This window comes from Arachis ipaensis, chromosome B7, assembly GCF_059453495.1.
Source record: "Arachis ipaensis isolate K30076 ecotype BB chromosome B7, ASM5945349v1, whole genome shotgun sequence".
Classification (NCBI taxonomy): Eukaryota; Viridiplantae; Streptophyta; class Magnoliopsida; order Fabales; family Fabaceae; genus Arachis; species Arachis ipaensis.
Window position 1 is genome coordinate 31,147,941 of NC_142442.1, and position 11,443 is coordinate 31,159,383.

An 11,443-nucleotide genomic window follows, 5' to 3' on the forward strand; every position below is an offset into this window, starting at 1 on the left:
AGAAATGAGATTCTACTTTACTTAACATATAAGCAACACTATTAATTTATGAGCTATAGGCTATAGCCATAGAACTAGAACAAAACTTCAACAATCTGGACATGGTTCATTTATGTGCAACATTCATTTAGAGGGTGTTTGTGATTTGGATTTGATTGCATTGTATAGTTCTCTGAGCTTGTACACATTCTCATTGGAAATGAAATATATCTCCATCCTCTTGTTCCTAACCAAGGAGTTCAATTCCTTAACACTGAGTGAATGTATTTACTAATCTTTTTAGGAAACTTGATATATTATGAGCTATGCTCTATATTTTGTGAAAATAATTTCTATTTTAATTTGTCTATGGAATTCAGAAGCTCATTCAAATACAAGTATAGAAGAAATGTCTCTCTCATGGCTCTTTTCCTTCTCACTCTTGCTTTCACTAGCAAACCAACCAATTTGAACACTTAGTTTCTTCTTTTGGCCACAAAACCTGTTTAAATTAGTCACAAGATTTTGACCCCAATTTTATTCACAGAAAGCATTTAAGTTACAAGTCCAATTTTCAAAATCTGGACTTATTAGGCCGCATAAATTAGTCACAAGATTTTGAAACCAGGATTTCAAGATAGTCACACGACTTTCATTGTTGACAATATAACATACGCTCCAAGAAACAAGGATTCCATTAATTTCTTAATGGTTTCTATCATTCTATGGGAAGTGACTCACACTTGTGCAATTATGGCAGCCGTGCATGCACATCCTGTTCAACTATTTATAATTTAAAGAAAATAGAAAAATGATGAACTTGCTATTATCTTAGAGCCATACCATGGAAGAAGAACCCACAATTATAAAGAAACAAATTGAGAAGAAGAAGAAGAGTGCATCACAAAGGCGAAAGAACAGAATCAGCTTTTCTGCTACCATTCCCAATGATGTGTGTGGTGGTCCATTTGCACATTGTTTGTGTGCAGTAAGTTACTCTTCAAACCCTTTTGTTGAAATTAGAGAATCAATTCTTGAAATGATTGTGAATGTTGGGGTTCATGATTGGGATCAAATGGAGGACTTGGTTTATTGCTATGTTGCTCTCAACTCATCTCAACTTCATCATGTTATATCCCAAGCATTTCTTAGTCTCTGTTGTCCAATTTGTAATCATCACATCATGTCTTAAATAATCCATTTCTTTAATCATTTGTATTTGTACTGACAAATGAACGATCTCAATTGAAGATTTCAACTATGAATCTTTATCATTGATTGTATACTCTTGTAGGATCTATGCTAATGCCCATCTTAGCAATTAATGATAGAAATGCACACATCTGATATGACCCATTTTAAATTGTTTTGCAACACTTGATCCAAATGAAGTTTTGAAAAACTTAAAACAAACAATGTTAGTAATTATTAAGACATATGGCACAATGGTAACCAAATTCTCTTCTATTAAACTGCACATTTGTTCCATCCCTCTCCCAAGGGCAAAATAGAGAAATTACATTTTGCAATTATTTACAACTTTTGACCCAGCAGTAATCACTTAACTCAAAGTATACGGTACCTAGAAATAAATTAAGAGATCGCTGTCTTTTTTCCCCAATTAATACCAGTTAATGATATTAAGCTCTAAAGGTGATTTAATCTAGTTAACATTTTGTATGGTTGAGGTGTATCCTTCTTACTTGTTAGTAGTTTCTATCTCTAAAACTACATTACTAGTAGGTGAAGAAACTCTTGGTACTACAACAGCAGTTGCTTGTGCTTGTGGCACTGCAGAGTCAGCTGACACTTCTGCCGCCACCACATTTGATTGAACCAAGCTTTTTGGTTCCTTCTTTTTTCCCCACAAGAATGAGTACAATCCTGATATTATCAAAACCATCCCCAACAACCTGCGAAATTAAAAATGGTATGTAAATGTAAATGTTAGTAATTAAATGTAAATAATACCGGTATGGAAAACTATAAATAAACAATGAAAATATTAAATAATATGAACAATAGATATGTGATGTTCAATTCACTAGGTATGCGAATGGTTATTCTAATATTAAAGTCTAGGAGTCAATTCTAGAATTCATTCTTCACATTGTTCACAAAAATTATTGTCTACATAGCAAAATCTTGCTTGTATTTAAAATTGAAGAATTGAAAAGTGGTAAAATGTTAAGAAGGGAAGAATGTCACATACGTTCCAACTTTTAATGGTTCACCAAGTACGAGAGCTTCTGATATGGCCACAAAAATAAGAGCAAGGGGATTAAACATTGGAGGGTATGTTGGTCCTTTTACTGAAATAGCCCATGAAAGTAAACAAAATGTTGCACCCGTAGCAAGTACTCCCTACACAAAGTTTAAAACATATATTTTAATAATCAATGATACATGATATATAATTATTGGATCCCATTTCAAATTAAATCATAATATAATAAAAAAAAACTAACATCATTTATACAAATACTAGAGGCATGCAAAATGTGTTACATTAGTGAATCTTGCAGACATTAATTTATTTATAGCTTTATTAGAAACAACTCGAATGATTAGAGCAGAAATTTTACGTATTATTTGTTCTATTTCTCTACAATGAGTGTACTATTCTTGATATGGGCATTACTATAAAAAAAAAAATGCTAAACGATATAAAGGATCACTATTCAAATGAATATGTGATACATACAGATATCATAACATCACTTTTAATAAGATACTAATTTAACCATCCTAATCCTAATGTTTAATTAATATATAAAATATAGTAGTGGAATAATATATATCTTACCGAATAGAGTATAGTAACAAGCTGTAGATTCCAGTGTATCTTCCAAGAAGCACCGCTGGAATCTATGCATAAGCCAATTACTACAGATTGAATTGATGCCATAATACAAGCTAGCATTGTTCCCCAATATTTAAATGGAAATTCTTTCAGCAACTTTACCTGTTTTATAAATTGAGAGTTAGATATTTAGATATTTAGATATCATCATCATATATATTCAGGGAAATTTTCACAACACTCAAGAAATGGGGGTTAAGAGAGACCTGTTGATTAGAATAAAATATTTATTATTGGATTTTTGCTATATAATATATCTCTAAAAATTATACAATATAATTGTATTATATTTTATCATAATTAAACTTTATTTAAAACAATCAATATAGAAATCATTTCTTAATTAAAATTAAACTAATAATTTCATATAATAATATAAAGTGTTAACATAGTATTATTTTTAACTAAATGAAATTATGTGTAAATTATAGCATATAAATTTATTTAGGGAAATTAAGTTTTATTATTAGAAAAATGTTAGCATACATATGTAACATATTTTTCAAAAGTAAAATATAATACATCCTTAGGCTGCATTTAGTTTATGTTTTCATTTTCAATATTTTTTGTTTTTAAATTTAAAAAAAAATTATTTTTACTTTTTTTTTTTATAAAATCCTAAAAATAAAAAATACTATAAATAAATAAAGAAAATAAAAACTCAAACCAAACAAACCCTTATATTTTGTTATACTTTAAAAACCAATTTCACTTTAGAATATATTATTTTCTAATAATTAATTACTAAATAAATAAAGCACTAATGAAGAAGAATATAAATAATATTGGAGGAGAGAAAACTAATGATAAAATATTATTACTTGCACAATGAACCAAGCTGTGTATGAGAAGCAGCTAAGAACCAAGAAGATAGTTCCACGAAGCATGTTGGTCTTGTGAGTCAAAGCAGAAGAATGAGAATCATGGTGGTGTTGACCAATGAAGAATTCATGGCCTTTGTAAAGGCTTGTAACCAATGCACCTCCAACACACAATATTGCTCCCACACACTTTGCTCTACCACCCCATGTTTTCACCCTCAGTTTCTCCATTCTTCACATCAAAACGGTTATAAATTATAATTGGGTTATTAAACTAGTGCTACATATATGAAATATTGCTAGGCACATGCATGGAAAAAGAAACAATGTTGAGAACAAAATTATTAGGACTTAAATATTTCACCAAATCTTGTATCTTAATATATAGGTTCAAGTTTCATATATATACATGTTTTTTTAACATTTTTTTAGTAAAATGGATTCGCTACCAAGATAATTAAATTTTTTATATTTATTATAATAATAACCAACTTTTTTATAACTTATTGAAATTTGTTCTAAATACAAAAACCCAACTATCACTATATTTTTATTCGTATTTTAACTATAAATATAAATTTAGTTTAATTATAAATATAATTAGTTTTTTTTATTATATTACTTATAAATTTTGATTATAAATATGAATATATAATAATTTTGTATTTTAATAGGTATTTTTACGCAAGTGACTAATTGATAAAATTCCAAATAAAGAATATGAAAAATCATTAAATAGTAGGTACCTGCATATAATAGACACAGCAAATGTGCATATTGGAACCAGGTTGAGAAAATTGATGGAGTAAGTAGCTGAAGTGTCCCTCAACCCATAATAATACAATCCCTGAGCCATTGTCATTCTGCAACATAATTGGTGGAAAACAACTTATTATTCTTATATATTCACTCTACAGAATTTGTACCAAATATTTATAGGCATGTGTAATAAATAGAAAATGTTAATGCGTTACAAAAAAACAAAACATAAAAGGGTAAGGAGTATAATTTCTTAAAAAAAAATAATTTATTATTAAAATAAAAAATAAACCATCATAAATTTTAAAATTTAAAATTTAAATTATTAATATAAAATATATAATAAATAAAAAAATTAAAATTTATTTAATTAAAAAAATAATACTCTTAATAAAAAAGATCAAACATATGACTCATCTACATTAAGCAGATTTACTAATAATAGATATATAATTGACATTGGATGTAGAATGTTCCTTAAAGTAATCTTATAAAAGATGTTAATTGAATATAAATATAAAGATAATGAGATAAATACAGAATGAAGTACTACTAAGTATAGACAACTTTCAAAGTGGTATTTATGGGAGAAGGCATATAAACTTCTATTTTAGGCACTGAAATAAAGGGATATACACAATGCAAGTTCTCTGACCATGAATTTATGGTCATTCCGTGAAGTTTTCATACCATATTAAATATTAATTTCTTTTTCTATTTTAGCTGTCATGATTCATGAGCATGAAGAGCTCCAATTTCCCATTAACCATCCACCAAAAATGAAATAAAAGAAAACAAAAAGGGTTCTTAACTTCTTATATATGCATTTATTTATCTCCGAGTAGACACTGATCCAGCTTCTTTCATTTTCTAATACCAGTGATGAAATTGATGGCATTTTCTGTTGTTGATTGATTTATTTATTTTTGCAATGTCCATGACTCCATGTAATAATTTCAGAAAAGTAAAGGTGTTACAAATCATTCAAGTCTCATGTTCAATGGAATGAGCACAAAAATACCAAAAATGCAAATTATTGTAAGTACGAAGAACCATGATAAGTTGCCATCAAAGACTAATAGAAATTAAATTAGAAAGAGGTTACCCTCATTACTTTGTCACACTTATTTGTCTTTATCAAAAAAACCTTGGTGATTTGAAATATATCTTCCAAGATTTTAAACAGCACATTCCCACAGTGCGAATAATTGTTCCATAAAAGGCCAATGTGAGAAGGTAAGATAAGGAAAGTCATGAAATCTTTGAAAAAATCAAACTTCAAAATTATTCTAACAGAATATCATGTTCCATATGATAATCTCTACTCAAGTTTATCTTCATCGTCATGAATTTTAGTTCTTTCGAATTGCAATGCGTTGCATTTATATGTTCATTTATTTAGGGAAAATAAATACTTATTAATAAAATATATAGATTTAGTATGCAGAAATGGTATTTAATTAATCAATTTATGACTTGAATTCTTCAGAATCATTTTAATTTACAAGTAGGGACCAAAGAATGCTTACCCAGTTAAAGCGTTAATGAAGATCCAAAACCATACTTTCAAAGTGAATTTCTTTTCCCTGTCTCTGCAATAATGGGTGGTGGACGAAATTTAATTTTATTAGATAATAATAGTAAAGGTCCGTTAAGAACAAATATAGAAGAGATCATGAAATTCAAGGGTATATATAAAACTAGTGTTAGTAGACTCAAATAAATTATTCGTTACTCACATAGTTCTGACCAAAGTCAATGCTGAAATTTCAATTTAAATAAATGCTGAATTGCTGATGAGCCACATTATACACTAAAAATTTTAGACGGAAAAGAAGAATAAAATAGAACAGAATTCGGGGCATTTTTTACAAAAAGAAAAAGTTTAAACTAAAAAAAAAAAGGAAAAAAGAAAAAAAAAAGAAAGATGTTGAACTGTGTTTTGGGTGATATATTACCATATTCAATAAGAGAACTAACACGAGAAGCTAATATAAAAACTAAATAACCAAACTAGATATATATATTAATTAAGAGATTGAATGATTAAAATGAATTATTATGATTATACCTTTCAAAGTAAAGAGCAAAAGGGGCAACAAAAAGAGCAGCAACAACATGGCGATAAGAAGTGAGTGCGAAAATGAAGGTGCCATTAACCAATATCACTCTTGATAGAAGCTGCATCCCAGTTGCGAATATTTGCACCATTAACATACTCACTATTGCTTGTGATGACTTCATCTTTTCCTTCACACTCTTCATGCTTTAATTTCTCTCTCAAATCAATCACTTAATAATAATCAAAATAATAATAACCACCTTAAAGCACTATTTATAAGCCACCAAAATTAAACTCCTCTTCCTACACAAGAACGAATTAATTAATAATTAAACAAGAAAGATATGTTTTCGATTATTATTACTTTTAAGGAGGTGTAAGTGGTGTGTGGTAATATTATAGGCTTATAGCGGTAAGCGATACACACCCACCGAAAATGAAAAAAAAAAAAAGAAAAAGAGAAGCTTAGGGACACTATCTTGTGTTTATTAATGGCACAGAAATAAGTGAAGAGGGGAAATAAATGCAATTAGGGAAAATATTTGAAAGCAAATGGAGACAGATGCCATAAAATAAGAGCAAAACTCTTTTATTAGGAAACACTCTCTGTCACCCTCCCATTCGCCTCCTCTGATCTATCTTCTTCTCCATTATCAAAATAGGTTATGTTTGTACTATTTCTTATTTTCTTTTATTTTTATAAATAAATAGTTAATTTTTATTATAAAATTGTTTTTTCAATTTTTTAAGAGTTTATAATTTAAAATAAAAATTTCAAAGCTTAACCGACTAAAATAATCCGGAATTTACTCGAACTCTTTTAAATTTTAATATTTCGAATATAAGAATTCAAATGTATTTTGAAGTGAGATAGAGAGTTATAGAAGAAATGAGATTCCTTCTCTTTAGGAGAATTAAAATTCCTCATTTTAAATAGCCAAAATTTCTGATTAAAATCTCTTGAATTTTGAATTTCTAAAACAATATTCAAATTTATTATTTTCTCATTTTTTGAATTATTTTTTTCTCCTCTATGTACCATTCAAACACGCTAACTTCTCTGGAATATAGAATAAGGATATATTATTAACATATAATACTTATATTTGTATTTCCTAAAATATGTGATTAATCTTCTTTATAAATATGCCACAAAAACCTAACATATGTTACACTAAACAACAATAATAATAACCATTCTTATATAAATTATTATACATTAATTGTTATGTGCATGTATGTGTACATAGATTGATAACTAATTGGGAAATTTTGTGAAGGTCATTGGTGGCGTTCCCACAAGGAGTCAAGGAGATGCTGCATTCTATACAAGGAAGTGTCATGATTATAAAAAATTTCTTTTAATAGTTTGAATTTCATAAAGCTAACCATGGAACTTAATTAAAATGCTTTGCTAGCATATGGGATCAAAGTTAGTTACATATGGCAAAAAGTAACAGGTCAAGCGGATCTTACGTGGAAGCTTGAACAGTGATTTGATGACAGGATAAAGCTTTTCTTTTTTTTTTTTAATTTATTTTTAATGTTTTATTTAAAAAAAAATTCTCAGGTTAAATCAAATTTAATTCATTTTTTTATTTCTTTTAAAAAAATTCAACAATCACATATTGAAAATCATAAAACAATTTATATGTTGTTGATTAACTATATAAAATACCAATCTTTAATAATTTTATCGTTGTAGGATTGTTTTGAGATAAGATCTTTAACAACGTAAAATATTATAATGAGTTGAAAATAAAAAAAAAAAATAAAAAATAAAAAAGATCTTCAAGTTTCAAATAAAAATTCATTAGGTCATGTAAATATAGCAATTCAAATTTCAATTTTTTATTCATGTGCTTTTGAATTACCCTATCATGTTTTTCAGATGATTTTTTGAACCCAAAAAATATGGCAAGACGTTTTAGTTTTTATTTTTCTAAAACGGATAATGCTGAGGGCACGTTTTTCCTGTGAGGTACTGAGGTTGGACTGTTTTGGACATTATTATTATTATTATTATTATTATTATTATTATTATTATTATTATTATTATTATGTTGCTTTTTTTTAATTTCTTTAGTATTTTTATTTATATATCTTTTCACTTTTTGACTTTTATATATGATTTTTTTTCTTTTGTGGGTAAAAAGCAGATGGATGAATGTTTAACTTGTTTAGAAAGACAAACAAATAAAACGCTCTTCTTTTTTCTCAAAATATATATTGCACAAAGTGATCTTATATAGATGTGTATATAGTTAGATGATAACTAAAACTAAAAAACACGGAAAATAATAAAAATCTTAAATTTCAGCTTTATTTAAAAAAATATCAAAATACCTTCATCATAATAATATCCTTTTTTTTTTTTTACCAAATTGACATAACTTTCACATATTATACAATTTAAATAATCATTTTATATTTATTTATTAATTGTACCATGCATAAAAATTAAAGTATATTATTAATTATAATACAAACAAATTATCTAAACAAAATAAAAAGAGAAAAATAAAGATAATAAATTTGTTTGGGTGAATTTTTACAAATTTTTTTTAAGTGATTTTTTAAAAAAATAAAAATAATTTTATATTTAGATATTTTATGTAAAAATATCTTTTTATTTAACAATGATATCATAATATAAAAATATTTTTATTTATGTATTATATTAAAAATATCCTTTTATTAAATAAAAAATACTTTTAAAAAAATATAAATTATAGCTTTAAATTTTTTTATTTTTTAATATTTTATTTTTACTATTAAAATTTGATTAAACATACTAAAAAATAAAAAATTCCAAACAATTTAATAACATCAAAACAAACACAATATATAAAAGTTAATAAAACAAAAACAGACTAAGAAAAAGAGAGAACAGAAAAATTTAAAAGAGAATAGAATTTCTAATTGATCATCTGTACACTATACTTGATTGAGAACTTTTATTTAAATTTGAATTGATGCTTCTATATATAGTTTGTTAGTTTTTTTTTTTTCTCTTGATATATACTATATAGTTGTTTGTAATGACTCTGGAATGCCCCACATTAATTGTGGTCATACTTTATATGATATATACCAAATTAGCATGCTGCAAACTAGGAATCTAGGTTATATGAATTCATTAGTGGGAAAATATCACATGGATGCTGTAATTTACATTTAATGAAACAATGATCTGTCAAATGACATATATAGAATTAGGAATACGTGATTTAATGGATAACAATAGGATCAATCCCTTAATCCCTTTGCATTTGGCCACTGAAATAAAAAGTACTTTCACCCTAAAGAGGGGAAAAAAACTTTCATTTCATTTCGTTTGAATAAAATAAAAATAACTTTCCACCGTGAATAGAATAAAAAATTATTTAGGTAAATATTTTAAAAAGGACTTATTTTTATTTTTTAATGTGTTTGATAAATTTATAATAATAATAAGAATTAAAACATTAAAAAAATAAAAATTATTCTTTTTAGAAGTTATAACTCATAAAAACAATTTAACTAATAACATTGATTGACATGAATATTTGACACAGGAAAATAGAATAAAAAAACATGAATTTTCAACATGAAGATATGCTATCATATTGCCAAATACAAAAATTGTAATATATTATTAATATCAAAATGTTTAAAATTTAAATTGGCCTATGATTTACATTTTACATAACAATTTTTTTAACAGAACAAAGAAAAGTAACTCACAAACTCTCAGTCAAATAACCGAAACAAAATTAAAAAGTTGTGAATTCATTCAAAATATATCTATATATATATTTTTTAATAATTCCCACCTACTCATGATCAAGACTGTGTAGAATAAATCAAAGGCAAATTAAGAAAAGTGACACATAAGAGAGATTTTAAGAAAGAGTAGTAGAATGTATGTCTAATAACTCATATATATATATATATATATACTTGATGGGGGAAGCTTTATTTGTATTAGAATTGATGCTTCTAGCTAGGTTGTTATTTTCCCACCCTCATAGTTGTTTTTAGTAACTGGATTCCACTACGTTGTGTTCAAACTTTATGATACACAAAACAAATTAGCATGCTGCTACAAAATGTAGTAATATATGAAAATAATAATAATAATAATAATACATATGAATACGAGTGAAGAGATAAAGAGATTATTATTTACCTCTTGTAGAGCTTGTCAATTTGAATAGCCTACAAAAAAATAATAGTATCAAGATTCAAGACCCTTTATTCTGATGATGATTATGGTAGTATACATCCAACAATGGTGACATTCACAAATCTCTGAAACTTCAAAAGGGTTTATTTAGGCTACTATAAATTGCAATAGAACAAATTATTCTTCAGCAATCTGTAGGAAAAAAGAAATAGTATCCTTTCTAGTAGAAGTACTTTACACGTATATATAGTAGTATGTAGTTGATAGCATAGGTTCTACAATTGAAGAACCATGATCATATATATAACATTTGCTCATATGAGTTGTGTTTGAAAAAAGAACATTAGAGAAGAGAGAGTTGCGTGGTTAACTTCTCCTTCTTGAAAATTTGGTTGATTTTTTTTTTAATCTATATATACTTTTTTTTTTTTTTCAATTTAATTTGGAGTGAATTAGCTACTATTTCTACTATGCAAGTGTAACTATTTTGACATGTGAAAAACGATTAAAAACACTGTATTAAATTGTTAAGGAAAGAATTAATGAAAATTGGCCAATAGGGTTGATCTTTTCAAATGAGATATAAAATAACCGTTTCCCTAAAAGAAATGCATATGCAAATTAGTTTCATTTTTAAGAAGAGGAAACAAATTGCTTATTCGAATTACAAATTACAATTACAATAGTTAGCTTAAATATAGGTTATTTTCTTCTCTCTTATACTTCTATTTTCTCTTTTTTCTAATTTTTTATCTTTTATTTATTAATTTATTTATTGCTTAAATTAAATG

The 11,443-nt window shown here is 26.4% G+C and overlaps 1 protein-coding gene across 2 annotated transcripts; it reads right to left on the reverse strand.

The window, feature by feature from the left end:
- Positions 1-1,441: 1,441 nt before the first annotated feature.
- On the reverse strand, positions 1,442-10,907 carry LOC107608376 (WAT1-related protein At5g64700-like). Of its 2 annotated transcripts, none has more exons than XM_088493752.1 (8): positions 10,656-10,907; positions 6,494-6,688; positions 5,952-6,014; positions 4,410-4,526; positions 3,664-3,895; positions 2,786-2,944; positions 2,192-2,343; positions 1,442-1,892 (listed from the first exon to the last, which is right to left on the reverse strand). In XM_088493752.1, the coding sequence occupies exons 2-8, from the start codon at positions 6,685-6,687 to the stop codon at positions 1,679-1,681; spliced, it is 1,131 nt and encodes a 376-aa protein (XP_088349878.1). In that variant the 5' UTR covers position 6,688; positions 10,656-10,907; the 3' UTR covers positions 1,442-1,678. The 2 variants fall into 2 exon arrangements, with proteins under 2 accessions (XP_088349878.1, XP_020963220.1); XM_021107561.2 differs by having other exon boundaries at positions 6,494-6,787.
- Between the last annotated feature and the right edge of the window lie 536 nt (positions 10,908-11,443).

What these genes read in the sequence shown, in the direction of transcription:
- LOC107608376 (XM_088493752.1), bottom strand. Translation starts at nt 6,687, where the DNA reads ATGAAGAGTGTGAAGGAAAAGATGAAGTCATCACAAGCAATAGTGAGT. An exon ending in TTTGCTCTTTACTTTGAAAG is followed by an intron (nt 6,015 to 6,493) that starts GTATAATCATAA and finishes CCATTATTGCAG; the next exon opens with AGACAGGGAAAAGAAATTCA. An exon ending in CAGCTTGGTTCATTGTGCAA is followed by an intron (nt 2,945 to 3,663) that starts GTAATAATATTT and finishes TTTATAAAACAG; the next exon opens with GTAAAGTTGCTGAAAGAATT.